The 19,662-nt window shown below is 46.0% G+C and overlaps 1 protein-coding gene across 8 annotated transcripts in view; it reads left to right on the top strand.

Moving 5' to 3' along the window:
• RALGAPA1 (Ral GTPase activating protein catalytic subunit alpha 1) overlaps positions 1-19,662 on the top strand; it is a 1,128,412-nt gene that overhangs the window by 995,985 nt on the left and 112,765 nt on the right. For all 8 annotated transcript variants that reach the window (XM_069638431.1, XM_069638437.1, XM_069638433.1 and 5 more), the window contains one exon: positions 19,372-19,496. In XM_069638431.1, coding sequence (XP_069494532.1) covers positions 19,372-19,496 — 125 coding nt within the window. The remainder of the gene's footprint in view (positions 1-19,371; positions 19,497-19,662) is intronic.

The following is a 19,662-nucleotide window of genomic DNA, read 5'->3' on the forward strand; positions in this document are numbered from 1 at the left end:
TGTGTCAATCTTGATACCATGCCTGACACACCACCCACAATCTGTCACTCAGCAATGTACAGTCTGCACTTGTGTTCTATACAAATCTTCTCCCTCCTTCAGCCACGCTTTCAACCGCTCACTTATTCAGCCATGCACAGTGCGCACTGAGACCCTAACAATCCTTCTCACTCACCCACCTCTCACGTATTCAGCCATGCACAGTGCGCACCAAGACCCTAACACTCCTTCTCACTCACCCACCTCTCACGTGTTCAGCAATGCGCAGTGTGCACTGAGACCCTAACAATCCTTCTCACTCACCCACCTCTCACGTATTCAGCTATGGACAGTGCGCACTGCCGCTGTATATAAATCCTGCTCACCCACCTACCACCCTTATTCACTAATGAAGTAGAGGCAATCCTGATAAGCCAGTGGGGAGAATGTGGCAGGCAGACCGGTTTGTCGAATGTTGGTGTATCCAGATGTGTTTCTGTGGCGCTGGAACCCGTTCCATGCTTGTGGAAGCGGGGAGTGGAATCGCCACCAGCATTTAAGAACAGCTGCATTTTAGAAGTCTTCTGAAGGCCAAGTCATTTTCCTGCCTGCCAAAACTGCTTCCAAGTCCTTTCTTAGCCTGGCAGTGACAAAGGCAAACAATTTGCCTCCTGCTCTCATGCCATTGATTTTGCTGACAGTTAGAAGCGTGTTATTGCTTGAAGAGAATGTCCGAGAAGACGCATCAAGTGGTAAACGATTTTGTAGGTAGCTCCGCGCCTTGCGGTCCAGATGCAGATGCTTCATTGTGATCCGCTCTGCTACTGGCTGCCAGAATGGTTGGTGAAGGACTGGAGAGCTATGTGCTCTTAATGTACTGAACCCCTTTCTCGTGACAATGGCCCCTAGGCCCTTTACATTGTCTATAGAGAAGCCTGCAATGGAGAAAGTCATGGTGACTGTATGAGCGGGCGGTACAACCTAAATTGGAGGTGAGAATTGTTCATATATGAATGCTTCCAGACATAAAATGGAGTCTAGAATTGGACCCATTGCTTTATCGTTGGCCAACAGAGAAATGCAAGGACTGGTCTTTCTTCTCCTTCTATTATTGCCAGTAAGAACTTGTTCTTACAGTCAATCACTTGTCCTTTCACCAGCTTATCTGCACTGGTTGTTAATTCATATTGTCCTGCAGAACTGCTTGTGTTTTGTTGACTTAAGTAAGAAAAATCCAAGATCCCTCTATCCAAGGCCCCTTCCCAACTCCATCTGCCCCCCAGCCCGCGAACAAGGAGGATCTGCCCACCTTCACACCCGCCCAATGCATGCCCGTCTCTACTGACGCCTCTCCTCGGATCAGGTGAGCGGCTGGCACTTGATGAGTGTAGACTGTGCACCATGTTTGGCACTTTAGAGCGTGGCTCCACCACCGCACAGAGGGAAGACCTTGCTTTTTGTTCTTCCCTGACTGGCAGTGTCCGCTCTCAACACGCAGCACTCCTTTGGAGTCAGGACAGCTGGTAGGCCAGCACAATCTCTTAATTCTGTATTGTTTCATAAAAAATGGCCCATACTCCCCACAAATATGTTAATATTAAAGGATATTTGTACCACGCACTATCACCATTGGAGTTGTCCCCTGGCACACTGTCGGATCTGAAAAGGAAAGGGGGTGGGGGGTGAATTAGTGGGAACGAGCGGGATAAATGCAAGAGAGCAGTGATGTGCTGTTGGCAGCTTCAGTTCGGTTAAACACAGTTCTCTGAGCTTGGGGATGCTTTACGGTCTGTGGCTGCTGTGTGCTGTTGTGCGAAGCTGTGTGTGGATTGTTTTGTTGTTGCAGAGCAGTGAAGTTTGTGCGGTTTTCTGTACTTTAGGGTTGTGGTTGTGTTTGGTTAGAGTTTGAGAGGTGTATGCAAAGGGGTGAAATTGTTCATGGGTTGGTTATTGGCCTCGCTATCTGGAAGTGATGTGTGCTGAATTTCCACGTTCTTCCTAGATGTGGTGCGTGAATATCTCTGCATTACTATCTAGATCCGGCACTGGCTAATATTCACAATCCTGTCTATATATGATGCACACCAATATTCACAATTCTATCGAAATGTGGCACTGGCCCACCTTCAAAATCCTGTCTAGATGCAAAGCAAGCTAGCATTCACAATTCTATCTGAATGTGGCATTGGTAATATTCCCAATGCAGTTTAGATGTGGCAATGGCTAATATTTGCCATTCTATCCAGATGTGGCACTGACCGAAACTCACAATCATGTCTAGATGTGACGCAGGCTAATGTTCACAACTCTATCTTAGTGTGGCACTTGCTAACATTTGCAGTTCTAATGAAGTGTGGTACTTGCTATCATTCAAATTCTGTCTAGATGTGACGCAAGCTAATGTTCACAATATTATCTAGGTGTGGCACTTGCTAACCTTCACAGTCCTGTCTAGATGCGGCACAGGCTAATGTTCACAATTCTATCTAAGTGTGATAGTTGTTAACATTCCCAGTTCTGATTGTGGCACTTGCTAACATTAACCGTCCTAGATATGACGCAGGCTAATGTTCACAATATTATCTATGTGTGGCACTTGCTAACCTTCACAGTCCTGTCTAGATGTGACGCAGGCTAATCTTCACAATATTATCTAGGTGTGGCACTTGCTAACCTTCACAGTCCTGTCTAGATGCGGCACAGGCTAGTGTAACAATTCTATTTAAGTGTAATAGTTGTTAACATTCCCAGTTCTGAGTGTGGCACTTGCTAACATTACCCGTACTAGATATGACGCAGGCTAATGTTAATAATTCCATCTATAATTCTGTTGGGTGTGACACAGAGAAAGTGCTGCATTAACCATATATAGTGGCAGAGGCTATGGCTAGCTTTGAGGTAATGTATAGTGGGGGGTGAGGGCCCAAGTTTCACGATGCAGCAGGTTTCAGTATATTGTACAGTAAGTTTTATTTTATAGCAGAAACAGGGTTTGATATATCGATGCTTAAGAGTAGAGTTGTAGTGTACGATTGCTATTGTTGAGTGTTCCCCAAGAGAGTGATGCAGGTGACATTCGCCTGGCAGGCTATATTGTGAGGTATGGTAATGTAGAGCGACAGGGCTTTCTGGAGAACAGTACTTGCTGTACTTCCCACCCATGCCACACTTACTTTGGTGATTGCTTCTGGGTGACGGCTGGTTGCTAGCTTCATTGGCTTCCCCTGCCGACACCAGCAGCCGCCCTTTGCCTTGGGTCCCTTTGCCTTGGTGCTGCATGGGCAGAGGGCTGCCCTGGGAAGGTGAGTTGTAAGCACCTATGTGGCCAATCAGGGATCGGGGGCGGGTAGGGAGGAGGGAGGAGGCAGGGAAAGGAAGTCGGTGATGCCGAGGAAAACATTGTGTACAGGCCAAGGCAGGGCCACGAAAATGCAGGCAAGATTTAAAAAGAAAGGTTCCGGGAGGATCTTTGCATTTGCTCACCTGCAGCTCCCACGATCAAATAAAAGCACTCCACACAAAAAATAGGAAAGCAGCACATAGTAGCCTGTATGCTGCGTCCATTCACATGGTTCCATAGAGATGTCCGAACCATTGGCACCAGCAGAGCAGTGACACAGGAAGGCGATTTAATATCATTACTGCCTGGTCTGTAGAGGAACTGGGAGGTGCAGACCCAGCTTTAAGTTTGAATGAATGTGTAGGTTCAAACAAGTATGGATTACAAAAGTACAAAAATACTTCTAGGCGTGTAGAAAATGCTCCCATTGGGACCAGGAAATACATTTTACTCAATAGCAACCGTTTTACTCCATCTGCAAAAAAGCAGGACTAAAATACGCCCTCTTCAAAATCTTCCCAGGATACATGACAGCGGATAATATTCATGGACTTGTGCTAATTGTTATCTTCATTTATGAGTGTCTCGTTTTTTTCTAAGCGATAATCTTTGTTTGTGCCCCCTTACTGCCTTCTCAATTTCCCAGTGTAAACTCTATAGCGTGCATATGTTTCAGTCCCTGATGAAAGCTTTGATGCGCTGTCATCGGGGCGAGTATAGGGAGATTTTGCATCCACAAGGATAAGTGACATGAAGATTTGTGTTGTGCATCTATTAGAATGCATAAACATTCATTGAATGATTGTAACAAGTACTGGAAGAGCTCTGGCAACACATACGTACATATTTAATGAGGTGTGTGAAAAAGTGTAGTGGTGACATTAAACAAATGACAACACTCCCATCTATAAAGGTATCGGGCCTGATTCCCAAAGGTCTACCCTGGAGCAAATCAGGAAATGCCCTACTGCTCCTACTGCCATGCACCTAAATCACAACTAGAGCACATCCAGAGCGGCCGCGTGCAAATCTTTCTGCATCACATTTGCACATGAGCATCTCAAAGATGCTCCCGTCATCTCTAGGTTTGCTCCAGGGCATGTCGGCAGTTGCTCCAGTGCACATAGTGTTCAGAAACACAAGAAGAGAAATTATTCAAAAAGTTGGACCTGAATGAGTGGGCTCAAAGCAAGAAACAAACATAGAAGGAAGCAGGTCCAGTGTATAGAAACACTTAATGCAACATGCTGAATAGCGATGGGAACTTCATAAGAACGAAAGAAAAACAGGAGCAGGCAAAATGGCCAGAAATAATTCAAATAGCTGCCATGAGGCGATTAAGCACAAGCCTGTCTCTGCACTGCCCAAGATGCCACAGAGGCGATAGAAGAATGCCCATCAGTACAGACAATCGTGATAAGAGGAGAATGGATCAGAGTGCATAAAACAATGTGTGAAAAGAAAATGTGCTCTCCAGCAAGACCTCAGTCAATTGAAAACATGCCGAGATCTGAAGTAAACCATTGCCCGAAGAGCAGCCCACAAAGCCAACATCGCCTTCTTTCCAGACCTGTGTCCTTAGGTAAGCAAATAAAGGAATTAACCCCTAAAATGGGTGGCAAAGGAAAAAGAAAACGCGGACAAAGAACAAACAATTGAAGGGGTTCAAACAAAGACAGGAAAACCCAAAACTAAAGAAAAAACAAAACAATCCGGCCTCGCCTTTGCGCCAATAAAACAACTTTGGGCATGGCTACCTAAAGCAACCTCAGACTCATCTAATAAATAGCAATGATCAACGAGGGCGGAAACGGCAACAACTTGGGGAAAAACCGACAGAATCGCTAACTCGGCCACGACAATACTAAAACTGGCCTCGTGGAACACACAGGGGTTCAAACACTTGATGAGAATAGGAAAAATAAATCTGGGAGACTTTGATATACTGGCGCTACAAGAGACCTGGCTCACTGCCACGCCAGCAATGGACCGATACAAAATAACTGCCTCTCCAGCTACAAGAGGCCTAAAAGGTCACCCCTCATCCGGCCTATTGGTCGCAGTGCGCTCAGGGAGCATTCTATCAATTGAAAAGCAACTATCTGTCTCGCAAAGCCACCTATCGGTACTGACGAGTTGGGTGCAACAAGATCAGAAGACAAATAACACCTGGGAATCCCCAATCACAATAATAACTTCTTAGTGGAATCCCAGCTCAGTCTCGGACGACAAATTTCTTCAAACAGTCGAATCAGAAAGCGATGAGATACAGGCCAACTCGGAAATCAAGCAGATAATCATCTGTGGCGATCTAAACGCCAAATGCCCAAACAGAAATTGCCATCAGCCTACACCAGATCCAATCTTCGAGGCAACTCAAGAGGCCAACAATGGCTAAAACTAATGGATTCAAGAAATATCCACAACACCGCTCAGTTACAACTAACAACACCTAAAATCCCAACTTGGGAAAGAATGACTCAAACGGCAAACATCGATTATATATTTGCCTCAGAAGCAATGTTAAATCTTATAACCTCGTTCAACGTTCTACGAATGGGAGCAAGTGACCATAACATTCTCCAAATAACATGGTCAACGGAACATCACACAAAGTCCACAATGAAGGAAAAGGTGGAAGTGTTGAATCAAGGGAACCGCCTGAAACTAACAGCAGAAAGGATATCTGATTTGACTTTCAACTACAGAAAGAAACTTGAAAAAATACCTGACAAGAACAGGGCCTAAATTGACTACCAACCCCTTTTGATTCAATACCAGGTGAAACCCTCAAAACATCAAAAAAAAGTGGACACCAAAGGCTCCATCAGTATGATAAATTACTAGTGGATAAGCGCCGCGCCATAAGGAAATTAAAACGTCAGGCATCAAAACCAGATCGGCATCCATCAAAAACAAATTTAAAGAAGAAGTAAAAGAATACATGTCTTGGATAAAATCTCACCCTCTGAAACTTTACCAACATGATTCGATGAGATGCTTAAAAAGGTCATGGGAAGAAACTCCAGGGAATTCTAGTCACTCATAAAATCAGTGGACAGAAAAAAGGACCTCATATTAGCTAATACAGTGAACGAGGATAGATGGAAGACCCATTTCTCGGCCCTGTTTCAAACACCCGAAGGTTCAGTCTCACCTTACAATTCCAGCTGCCTCTCTCCTTGGGAAGACCTCTCAAACATTGAAGACATTGAAGAAACAATTTGCAAATTAAAATGAAGTCAAGCCCCTGGCCCAGATGCAATAACAAATATTGACTTGAAAAACAACCCTAAATACTGGGCCCGTTCATCAGTCTTGTCTTTAAAGCAACAACAAACACAAAGACAATACTTCTATCTTGGACAACAGCGATGGTGCGGTGATGCCAATCTTTAAAAAGGGAGACAGATCCAACCCCAGCAACTATCGGCCAATAGAATTGTTGGATACAATCGGGAAACTCTACGGCTCACTCTTACTAAAAGGATTCCAAAAATGGGCAAAAATCTTCCCTAATTGGGACCAATTCCAAGCAGGCTTCACAAAGAACATCGGCAAATATTATTTTTTTGAACATCATAAAGAACAAAACGCGCGCCCAACGATCCAAGGTTTTCGTTGCCTTTGTCGATCTAACACAGGCTTTCGACAGGATTGATCGCACCTTGCTATGGTCCAAATTAGAAGCCTGTAATTTCCCAAATCAAATCCTGGAACCCATCAAAGCTCTACATCGGGAAACATCAATGAGAGTGAAGCTAAATCAAAACGGAATATTATCGAAAGACATCTCAATCAACCGAGGGGTGAGGCAAGGGTGTCCGCTGTGCCAGCGCTCTTTACTGCGTTTCTCTGCGATTACAAGGATTATGGCAAAGAGCTTAGAACTTTTGCACCGAAACTGGGGGATACAACAGTCCCAAGGCTGCTCTATGAAGATGACCTCATGCTCCTTGACCAAACCCCTGTTGGGCTGCAACGTCAACTAAACAATCTAGTCAGCTACATGTCAAAGAACAACCTTGAAATAAACATAGAAAAAACAAAAATTCTAATTCTAGAAAAAACAACAAAAAAGAAGAAAACTCCTCGCTGGAATATCGAGAACATCACAATTGAAGTCGTAAAAGACTTAAAATATCTAGGAGTGATGATTGACAGCACGGGGAATGAGGCAAAAATGCAGAGCCATCTGTGGGAAAAAAAACAGGAAAATGGCTGCTCAGGCACGAGCCATGGATAGAAAATGTGGACGTTTCTCGATGCTTCCGGTCATAAGGTTCTACCAAGCCAAAGTTGTCCCCTCGTTGACTTATGGAGGCGAAGCTTTCCTCTATATATAAAGATAGACAAAGCTAAAGTGTAGATGCCAGAGGTACAGGAAAACAATTTATCACATCGGGGACCAGTCACAATTAAAATCAAATTTTAATAATAAATCATAGAAGTTAAAACAACCAATTAAATGAAGTGGTCCACAGTACAAAACATACAATATTCAATATATGAAGCTTTCCTCACCATTCCATCGGGTCTCTGGGCCAAGCTGGAAGGCCACTTTTGGAGAGAAGTGATGCGCCTCCCAAAATCAACATCCATCGCGGGAATCAGAAGAGAACTAGGACTGTCCTCACAGAAAGCGTCAGTAGACGCTAATGAAATGTTACTATACAGAAAAGTAACTATGACAGAAGCCCCAGTGTACTACAAACTGATTGAGCAAGAAATTCAAAAGGGCCAATGCAAAGCACTGGTAGCCTGGGCAGAAGAAAAAGAAAACCCATTGGAACAAATTGGCTGCACCAAAGAAGATTTACTCATAAATCCAACCAAAGTCAAGAAGAAGATGGATGAACAAGATTGGATATACACGCAAGAAATAACAGCATCCAACAAACTTCACGCCCACCTCCCGTGGCAAAGCAAGAAATGAAATGACATCCATTTAGTCATCAGAAGTTTTCCAGACAAAGGCCTAAGGCAAACTTTCATAAGGGCAAGATGAAACCTCCTCCCAACGAACGAGATAAGAACAACAAGAGGTCAATCCAATTCTGATATCTGCAGCTTGTGCAAAGAGCCCGCAAAAATCGAAACAGTGCGCCACATCCTAATAACATGTCCGGAAACCTCTGCTCTGAGAAAGGCCTATTTAACTCCTCTGCTCAAGCCGTGTGGCCTGCGAGAAGAAGAAACCTGATAGAAGTGTCTCATAAGCGGGAACAAAACCAGCTGCACAATCGCGGCAGCCAAGATTCTCGCAGAGGCGTTGGTGGAGTGCCTCAGATCAGAAACCCAAACAGCCAACCAAGATTAACTCCTGAAGGAAAAAGGACTCATCGCAAGAAAGAACCACAAAAAATATAGAAACGAAGAACTCTTCGGCACCACTTTTGTAAAATCAATGAAAATTTGATTAACCCAAATAAAAAAATAAAAAAATGGTTTTACTCGTTAGCATTTTCAAGGGTTCAGAGTAATGCTAACCTCTTTGAGGGATTGATGGGTATTGCCAAGGAAAGGTGCCCTGTGAGGGTCAGTGGAGAATATCCTCTTCCTGTGTGGGATCTCATGGATTCTTTGCACCCGTACTCCAAACCCCCCATCCCCTGCCTTCATTAAAGATGGCGCTCGCTTTGCTTGAAACCGAAATGTTTGTCTTTAGAACAGTACAAGTTTGGCACTTCTGGTAGAAGTTTGACCAGTCAAACAAATAATTGTCAATAAATGTCTTCTGGAGAGGTTCAGTATCTCACATCTGCACTGGGTGTATAAAGTAAAAGCGCATATTACAGCCTTATCCAAGGTAGAGGTTCTTCTCCAACCTGTCAAATGAAATAAAAATGTCTAATCGTAGCACTGGTAGAATTCTGCCCTTTCAAAATCAAGTTATTGCTTAAATATCTTCTTGCAGCGTTGTTTCTTATTTGAAGATATATATTGAAGTGTTGACCTAACATTTGTTTCACAAGACATTCTTTTGTTCAAGCATCTGACATGTTTTGAGCAACAGGCTGTTCGTCAGGGCAAATATTTTATTGGGATTAATAAAAGTGAATGTATCTAAGTAATAAACCCCTCACTGGGGGGCATTACTGTGTCTGGGAATGCCCCCGCGTGTTTTGCGAAGGCCCCGGGCCATTACCAGATGCAATACAATACTGCGACTAAACGCAACAACCCAACTGCCGCTGCACTATTGTGCCAGTGGAGGCGGTCAAGGGATAGTCCTTCATGGTGCTGCTTTGTTATGAAATTGATCATTCCAATGTCTTGTTGATGTCTGTCTACCAAGCAAGCCTGCAATGTATGTATGAAATGCTGTTTCTTATGTGACGTCAGACCGTGGTGCTCCAGAAACCCAGATCATGCAAGCCTGCGATCTATGTATGAAATGCCGCTTATGTGATATCAGACCGTGGTCCTCCAGGAACCCAGATCATGCACGCCTGCGATCATTGTTTCTTATGTAACCCAGATCATGCAAGCCTTGCAGTCCGAGACTGCCCCCGGCGCCAAGAAAGCATGGAAATGTCATGTGCATGCAGTATAAATGAGTGATGGCACTATCTTTCAGAGACCAAGACCCTGCCGAATTTCTGGTGGTTTTCTTAACCCCTTTATTGTGAAACTGGTTGCACAAGTCAACCTTACACAAAATACTTATAAACGAGTACATCATTAACAATTACATAAAATAACACTTTGATCAACAGTGCCCAATTTAAAAACACACTCCCATCATTCATTTAAATAATTATTCTGTTTCATTCGATAAAACAATAACAAAACATGAAAAAGCAGCAAATGAGAGAATACTCGCTGTCTTCTAAACACCTAATCACCACTTGATTTTTTCCAATGCCTGCATAAAGAAACAATGTAATAGTAGCTATTGTCGAACTAGTGACCTCGCCATCTGGAAGTCGGAGAAAGGAGTCGTTCACATTCAGCTGAGAGACATTATGCACCCGCTTGCTAAGGAGTAACTTTTTGTTCTTGCAGCTCCGGACACTCCACCATTTTATGTTCCTCCTTGTCTGCAGCGTTCCCCCCCCTTGCACAATTCCCCATTTCCCCTTCACCCTCAGCTGCTCACTTCCAAACTTCACATCGGTACCTCAAAAACCGAGCCCGCCAGGTTGCATTTGGGAACTTTTTGAGGTACGTAGGCGAGAGACCAGAAGGCGTATCCAAGAGGCACAGGCTCTTGTGTCATTTCAATGATCTTACTCTATCTTCTCTAATCAATCATATTCAAGTAGTCTTTTTTTTCCCACCTATGGGATTCAGTGCTGGGTCTTCCAGGGTTTGATTACAGCCACATAGACTTGGCTGCACGCCCTCTTGAACTTATCAATGGCTTAAACAAATTCAGCCTGTTCATATAAGAACCCAAAGACCCAACGGGAGGGCCCAGCAATATCCCAAATATTGTTCACATTTTTCCAATCCAAATACCAGTTTGAATCTCAGGGTGGCTATTGGCAAACAGTCAGGCATGTTGAAAACTCTTTTCCAAATCTTTGCCTCAACCTTATCATAGTCTAATGATCTTGCAACAGCACTAAGTCCCATGCCATGCTACGATGCCGGCACGGCGCTCCATCAATGGAAGCATTGAAAAGCAACAGGACTTCTTTTTTCATTTGTGCCGTCAACTTAAGTTCTTTAGCAGTAATAGGAGTAAATTACACCCCCTTACCTGGTAGAACATCCAACCAGAAACCCAGATACTTTAGGTTCTGAGAGGGGGGTCATGGTTTGGTCATTGATTACCCAGGAGTAACCCATCATTTTACAATATTAGATATTAGTTTTCTGCTCATTGATCACCTCATTTACCAAAGAGTTTGATGGTTTTGACTGTCCTTCACAAGGTGTTCATTATGGTATGATCCTTGGCTGCCTTCATTGGATGTCTCGTCCATAGCATCTTCCTGGTATGATCCTTTGCTCATGGGATGTGTCGTCCATAGCATCTTCCTGGCTGTTATGGCCAGGGGAAGCCTTCATTGGATGTCACGTCCATAGCATCTTCCTGGTATGATCCTTGGCTGCCTTCATTGGATGTCTCGTCCATAGCATCTTCCTGGTATGATCCTTGGCTGCCTTCATTGGATGTATAGTCCATAGCATCTTCCTGGTATGATCCTTGGCTGCCTTCATTGGATGTATAGTCCGTAGCATCTTCTTGGTATGATCCTTGGCTGCCTTCATTGGATGTCTCGTCCATAGCATCTTCCTGGTATGATCCTTGGCTGCCTTCATTGGATGTCTCGTCCATAGCATCTTCCTGGCTGTTATGGCCAGGGAAAGCCTTCATTGGATGTCTCGTCCATAGCATCTTCCTGGTATGATCCTTTGCTGCCTTCATTGGATGTCTCGTCCATAGCATCTTCCGGGTATGATCCTTGGCTGCCTTCATTGGATGTATAGTCCATAGCATCTTCCTGGTATGATCCTTGGCTGCCTTCATTGGATGTATAGTCCATAGCATCTTCCGGGTATGATCCTTGGCTGCCTTCATTGGATGTATAGTCCATAGCATCTTCCTGTTATGATCCTTGACTGCCTTCATTGGATGTCTCGTCTATAGCATCTTCCTGGTATGATCCTTGGCTGCCTTCATTGGATGTATAGTCCATAGCATCTTCCGGGTATGATCCTTGGCTGCCTTCATTGGATGTATAGTCCATAGCATCTTCCTGGTATGATCCTTGGCTGCCTTCATTGGATGTATAGTCCATAGCATCTTCCTGGTATGATCCTTGGCTGCGTCGTCCGTAGCATCTTCTTGGTATGATCCTTGGCTGCATCATTGGATGTCTCGTCCATAGCATCTTCCTGGTATGATCCTTGGCTGCCTTCATTGGATGTCTCGTCCATAGCATCTTCCTGGTATGATCCTTGGCTGCCTTCATTGGATTTATAGTCCATAGCATCTTCCTGGTATGATCCTTGGCTGCCTTCATTGGATGTGTCGTCCGTAGCATCTTCTTGGTATGATCCTTGGCTACATCATTGGATGTCTCGTCCGTAGCATCTTCCTGGTATGATCCTTGGCTGCCTTCATTGGATGTCTCGTCCATAGCATCTTCCTGGTATGATCCTTGGCTGCCTTCAATGGATGTATAGTCCATAGCATCTTCCTGGTATGATCCTTGGCTGCCTTCGTGGGATGTCGTCCATAGCATCTTCCTGGTATGATCCTTGGCTGCCTTCATTGGATGTCTCGTCCATAGCATCTTCCTGGTATGATCCTTGGCTGCCTTCATTGGATGTCTCGTCCATAGTATCTTGCTGGTATGATCCTTGGCTGCCTTCATTGGATGTCTCGTCCATAGCATCTTCCTGGTATGATCCTTGGCTGCCTTCATTGGATGTCTCGTCCATAGCATCTTCCTGGCATGATCCTTGGCTGCCTTCATTGGATGTCTCGTCCATAGCATCTTCCTGGTGTGATCCTTGGCTGCCTTCATTGGATGTCTCGTCCATAGCATCTCCCTGGTATGATCCTTGGCTGCCTTCGTTGGATGTGTCGTCCATAGCATCTTCCTGGTATGATGCTTTGCTCATGGAATGTGTAGTCCATAGCATCTTCCTGGTATGATCCTTGGCTGCCTTCATTGGATGTCTCGTCCATAGCATCTTCCTGGTATGATCCTTGGCTGCCTTCATTGGATTTATAGTCCATAGCATCTTCCTGGTATGATCCTTGGCTGCCTTCATTGGATGTGTCGTCCGTAGCATCTTCTTGGTATGATCCTTGGCTACATCATTGGATGTCTCGTCCGTAGCATCTTCCTGGTATGATCCTTGGCTGCATTCATTGGATGTGTCGTCCGTAGCATCTTCCTGGTATGATCCTTGGCTGCCTTCATTGGATGTGTCGTCCGTAGCATCTTCTTGGTATGATCCTTGGCTGCATCATTGGATGTCTCGTCCATAGCATCTTCCTGGTATGATCCTTGGCTGCCTTCATTGGATGTATAGTCCTTAGCATCTTCCTGGTATGATCCTTGGCTGCCTTCATTGGATGTCTCGTCCATAGCATCTTCCTGGTATGATCCTTGGCTGCCTTCATTGGATGTATCGTCCATAGCATCTTCCTGGTATGATCCTTGGCTGCCTTCAATGGATGTATAGTCCATAGCATCTTCCTGGTATGATCCTTGGCTGCCTTCGTGGGATGTCGTCCATAGCATCTTCCTGGTATGATCCTTGGCTGCCTTCATTGGATGTATAGTCCATAGCATCTTCCTGGTATGATCCTTGGCTGCCTTCATTGGATGTCTCGTCCATAGCATCTTCCTGGTATGATCCTTGGCTGCCTTCCTTGGATGTCTCGTCCATAGCATCTTCCTGGTATGATCCTTGGCTGCCTTCATTGGATGTATAGTCCATAGCATCTTCCTGGTATGATCCTTGGCTGCCTTCATTGGATGTATAGTCCATAGCATCTTCCTGGTATGATCCTTGGCTGCCTTCATTGGATGTCTCGTCCATAGCATCTTCGTGGCATGATCCTTGGCTGCCTTCATTGGATGTCTCGTCCATAGCATCTTCCTGGTATGATTCTTGGCTGCCTTCATTGGATGTATAGTCCGTAGCATCTTCCTGGCTGTTATGGCCAGGGGAAGCCTTCATTGGATGTCTCGTCCATAGCATCTTCCTGGTATGATCCTTGGCTGCCTTCATTGGATGTCTCGTCCATAGCATCTTCCTGGTATGATCCTTGGCTGCCTTCATTGGATGTATAGTCCATAGCATCTTCCTGGTATGATCCTTGGCTGCCTTCATTGGATGTCTCGTCCATAGCATCTTCCTGGTATGATCCTTGGCTGCCTTCATGGGATGTCTCGTCCATAGCATCTTCCTGGTATGATGCTTGGCTGCCTTCACTGGATGTGTCGTCCATAGCATCTTGGCTGCCTTCATTGGATGTATAGTCCGTAGCATCTTCCTGGTATGATCCTTGGCTGCTTTCATTGGATGTCTCGTCCGTAGCATCTTCCTGGTATGATCCTTGGCTGCCTTCATTGGATGTCTCGTCCGTAGCATCTTCCTGGTATGATCCTTGGCTGTCTTCATTGGATGTCTCGTCCGTAGCATCTTCCTGGTATGATCCTTGGCTGCCTTCATTGGATGTCTCGTCCGTAGCATCTTCCTGGTATGATCCTTAGCTGCCTTCCTTGGATGTCTCGTCCATAGCATCTTCCTGGTATGATCCTTGGCTGCCTTCATTGGATGTCTCGTCCATAGCATCTTCCTGGTATGATCCTTGGCTGCCTTCATTGGATGTGTCGTCCATAGCATCTTCCTGGTATGATCCTTGGCTGCCTTCATTAGATGTATAGTCCATAGCATCTTCCTGGCTGTTATTGCCAGGGGAAGCCTTCATTGGATGTCTCGTCCATAGCATCTTCCTGGTATGATCCTTGGCTGCCTTCATTGGATGTGTCATCCATAGCATGTTCCTGGTATGATCCTTGGCTGCCTTCATTGGATGTATAGTCCGTAGCATCTTCCTGGTATGATCCTTGGCTGCCTTCATTGGATGTCTCGTCCATAGCATCTTCCTGGTATGATCCTTGGCTGCCTTCATTGGATTTATAGTCCATAGCATCTTCCTGGTATGATCCTTGGCTGCCTTCATTGGATGTGTCGTCCGTAGCATCTTCTTGGTATGATCCTTGGCTACATCATTGGATGTCTCGTCCGTAGCATCTTCCTGGTATGATCCTTGGCTGCATTCATTGGATGTGTCGTCCGTAGCATCTTCCTGGTATGATCCTTGGCTGCCTTCATTGGATGTGTCGTCCGTAGCATCTTCTTGGTATGATCCTTGGCTGCATCATTGGATGTCTCGTCCATAGCATCTTCCTGGTATGATCCTTGGCTGCCTTCATTAGATGTATAGTCCATAGCATCTTCCTGGCTGTTATTGCCAGGGGAAGCCTTCATTGGATGTCTCGTCCATAGCATCTTCCTGGTATGATCCTTGGCTGCCTTCATTGGATGTGTCATCCATAGCATCTTCCTGGTATGATCCTTGGCTGCCTTCATTGGATGTATAGTCCGTAGCATCTTCCTGGTATGATCCTTGGCTGCCTTCATTGGATGTCTCGTCCATAGCATCTTCCTGGTATGATCCTTGGCTGCCTTCATTGGATTTATAGTCCATAGCATCTTCCTGGTATGATCCTTGGCTGCCTTCATTGGATGTGTCGTCCGTAGCATCTTCTTGGTATGATCCTTGGCTACATCATTGGATGTCTCGTCCGTAGCATCTTCCTGGTATGATCCTTGGCTGCATTCATTGGATGTGTCGTCCGTAGCATCTTCCTGGTATGATCCTTGGCTGCCTTCATTGGATGTGTCGTCCGTAGCATCTTCTTGGTATGATCCTTGGCTGCATCATTGGATGTCTCGTCCATAGCATCTTCCTGGTATGATCCTTGGCTGCCTTCATTGGATGTATAGTCCTTAGCATCTTCCTGGTATGATCCTTGGCTGCCTTCATTGGATGTCTCGTCCATAGCATCTTCCTGGTATGATCCTTGGCTGCCTTCATTGGATGTATCGTCCATAGCATCTTCCTGGTATGATCCTTGGCTGCCTTCAATGGATGTATAGTCCATAGCATCTTCCTGGTATGATCCTTGGCTGCCTTCGTGGGATGTCGTCCATAGCATCTTCCTGGTATGATCCTTGGCTGCCTTCATTGGATGTATAGTCCATAGCATCTTCCTGGTATGATCCTTGGCTGCCTTCATTGGATGTCTCGTCCATAGCATCTTCCTGGTATGATCCTTGGCTGCCTTCCTTGGATGTCTCGTCCATAGCATCTTCCTGGTATGATCCTTGGCTGCCTTCATTGGATGTATAGTCCATAGCATCTTCCTGGTATGATCCTTGGCTGCCTTCATTGGATGTATAGTCCATAGCATCTTCCTGGTATGATCCTTGGCTGCCTTCATTGGATGTCTCGTCCATAGCATCTTCGTGGCATGATCCTTGGCTGCCTTCATTGGATGTCTCGTCCATAGCATCTTCGTGGCATGATCCTTGGCTGCCTTCATTGGATGTCTCGTCCATAGCATCTTCGTGGCATGATCCTTGGCTGCCTTCATTGGATGTCTCGTCCATAGCATCTTCCTGGTATGATCCTTGGCTGCCTTCATTGGATGTATAGTCCATAGCATCTTCCTGGTATGATCCTTGGCTGCCTTCATTGGATGTCTCGTCCATAGCATCTTCCTGGTATGATCCTTGGCTGCCTTCATGGGATGTCTCGTCCATAGCATCTTCCTGGTATGATCCTTGGCTGCCTTCACTGGATGTGTCGTCCATAGCATCTTGGCTGCCTTCATTGGATGTATAGTCCGTAGCATCTTCCTGGTATGATCCTTGGCTGCTTTCATTGGATGTCTCGTCCGTAGCATCTTCCTGGTATGATCCTTGGCTGCCTTCATTGGATGTCTCGTCCGTAGCATCTTCCTGGTATGATCCTTGGCTGTCTTCATTGGATGTCTCGTCCGTAGCATCTTCCTGGTATGATCCTTGGCTGCCTTCATTGGATGTCTCGTCCGTAGCATCTTCCTGGTATGATCCTTGGCTGCCTTCCTTGGATGTCTCGTCCATAGCATCTTCCTGGTATGATCCTTGGCTGCCTTCATTGGATGTGTCGTCCATAGCATCTTCCTGGTATGATCCTTGGCTGCCTTCATTGGATGTGTCGTCCATAGCATCTTCCTGGTATGATCCTTGGCTGCCTTCATTGGATGTGTCGTCCGTAGCATCTTCTTGGTATGATCCTTGGCTGCATCATTGGATGTATAGTCCATAGCATCTTCCTGGTATGATCCTTGGCTGCCTTCATTAGATGTATAGTCCATAGCATCTTCCTGGCTGTTATTGCCAGGGGAAGCCTTCATTGGATGTCTCGTCCATAGCATCTTCCTGGTATGATCCTTGGCTGCCTTCATTGGATGTGTCATCCATAGCATGTTCCTGGTATGATCCTTGGCTGCCTTCATTGGATGTATAGTCCGTAGCATCTTCCTGGTATGATCCTTGGCTGCCTTCATTGGATGTCTCGTCCATAGCATCTTCCTGGTATGATCCTTGGCTGCCTTCATGGGATGTCTCGTCCATAGCATCTTCTTGGTATGATCCTTGGCTGCCTTATTTGGGTGTATAGTCCGTAGCATCTTCTTGGTATGATCCTTGGCTGCCTTCATTGGTTGTATAGTCCATAGCATCTTCCCGGTATGATCCTTCGCTGCCTTCATGGGATGTGTCGTCCATAGCATCTACCTGGTATGATCCTTGGCTGCCTTCACGTGATGTCTCGTCCATAGCATCTTCCTGGTATGATCCTTGGCTGCCTTCATTGGTTGTATAGTCCATAGCATCTTCCTGGAATGATCCTTGGCTGCCTTCATTGGATGTGTCGTCCATAGCATCTTCCTGGTATGATCCTTGGCTGCCTTCATTAGATGTATAGTCCATAGCATCTTCCTGGTATGATCCTTGGCTGCCTTCATTGGATGTATAGTCCATAGCATCTTCCTGGTATGATCCTTGGCTGCGTCGTCCGTAGCATCTTCTTGGTATGATCCTTGGCTGCATCATTGGATGTCTCGTCCATAGCATCTTCCTGGTATGATCCTTGGCTGCCTTCATTGGATGTCTCGTCCGTAGCATCTTCTTGGTATGATCCTTGGCTGCCTTCATTGGATGTCTCGTCCATAGCATCTACCTGGTATGATCCTTGGCTGCCTTCACGGGATGTCTCGTCCATAGCATCTACCTGGTATGATCCTTGGCTGCCTTCACGGGATGTCTCGTCCATAGCATCTTCCTGGTATGATCCTTGGCTGCCTTCATTGGATGTCTCGTCCATAGCATCTTCCTGGTATGATGCTTGGCTGCATTCATTGGATGTGTCGTCCGTAGCATCTTCCTGGTATGATCCTTGGCTGCCTTCATTGGATGTGTCGTCCGTAGCATCTTCTTGGTATGATCCTTGGCTGCATCATTGGATGTCTCGTCCATAGCATCTTCCTGGTATGATCCTTGGCTGCCTTCATTGGATGTATAGTCCATAGCATCTTCCTGGTATGATCCTTGGCTGCCTTCATTGGATGTATAGTCCATAGCATCTTCCTGATATGATCCTTGGCTGCCTTCATTGGATGTATAGTCCATAGCATCTTCCTGGCATGATCCTTGGCTGCCTTCATTGGATGTCTCGTCCATAGCATCTTCCTGATATGATCCTTGGCTGCCTTCATTGGATGTATAGTCCGTAGCATCTTCCTGGTATGATCCTTGGCTGCCTTCATTGGATGTCTCGTCCATAGCATCTTCCGGGTATGATCCTTGGCTGCCTTCATTGGATGTGTCGTCCATAGCATCTTCCTGATATGATCCTTGGCTGCCTTCATTGGATGTATAGTCTGTAGCATCTTCCTGGTATGATCCTTGACTGCCTTCATTGGATGTCTCGTCCATAGCATCTTCCTGGTATGATCCTTGGCTGCCTTCATGGGATGTCTCGTCCATAGCATCTTCCTGGTATGATCCTTGGCTGCCTTCATTGGATGTATAGTCCATAGCATCTTCCTGGCTGCTATTGCCAGGGGAAGCCTTCATTGGATGCGTCGTCCGTAGCATCTTCCTGGTAGGTTTGGGGCTCAGCCCTAGCTGATAGATTGCCTGTGGGCCAGTTGCAGCGATGTGTACGGCAGCCACATGGATGCACCATTATTCGCATGGGATAAGGCTAATGCCTCTCTTGGCCGGGAGGGTCTCTGGGATTTGCATGCTTGAATCATGGTGTCGATACGCGGCTTCATCCTGCCTTCATCGCTATAGCTGCCAGAAGGGGATTTCGGAGCTCCTGGTCTTTGCTGTTAGTTGGTGGTCTGAACTAAACCTTTGCATGTCCCACCCCCCTCCCCGACCCCATGGAGTGAAGCTGCTGCTAGTCCACCCTGACACTGAGATTCCTAGATTCCTCCTTAACCTAGAGCCGCCAGCTACGAGGAGCGAGCCCGCTACCTGGACTCCATCATCCAGCACCACCTGGAGCCCACCATGTTTGAGGACTATGCAGCGCAGGTCTTCTGCCCAGCACCCAGCGGCCACCTGCCCCCGGACTCGGGTAAGATCCACTTCCCAGTGTTTGGGGATGACTAGGGGGTTGTGTTCCGAGAGTTGGCAAGGGCACGGTCAATGGGCGGCGCTTGGTGGGTGCTCTGGATCTGGAGGGCAGTGTCTCTGCTGAGGGTCAAACAGGGCATATGACCGAGAGGGGCACTGTCTCAAAG

This window comes from Ambystoma mexicanum, chromosome 14 (genome assembly GCF_040938575.1).
Source record: "Ambystoma mexicanum isolate Mex_15411 chromosome 14, UKY_AmexF1_1, whole genome shotgun sequence".
Taxonomy (NCBI): Eukaryota; Metazoa; Chordata; class Amphibia; order Caudata; family Ambystomatidae; genus Ambystoma; species Ambystoma mexicanum.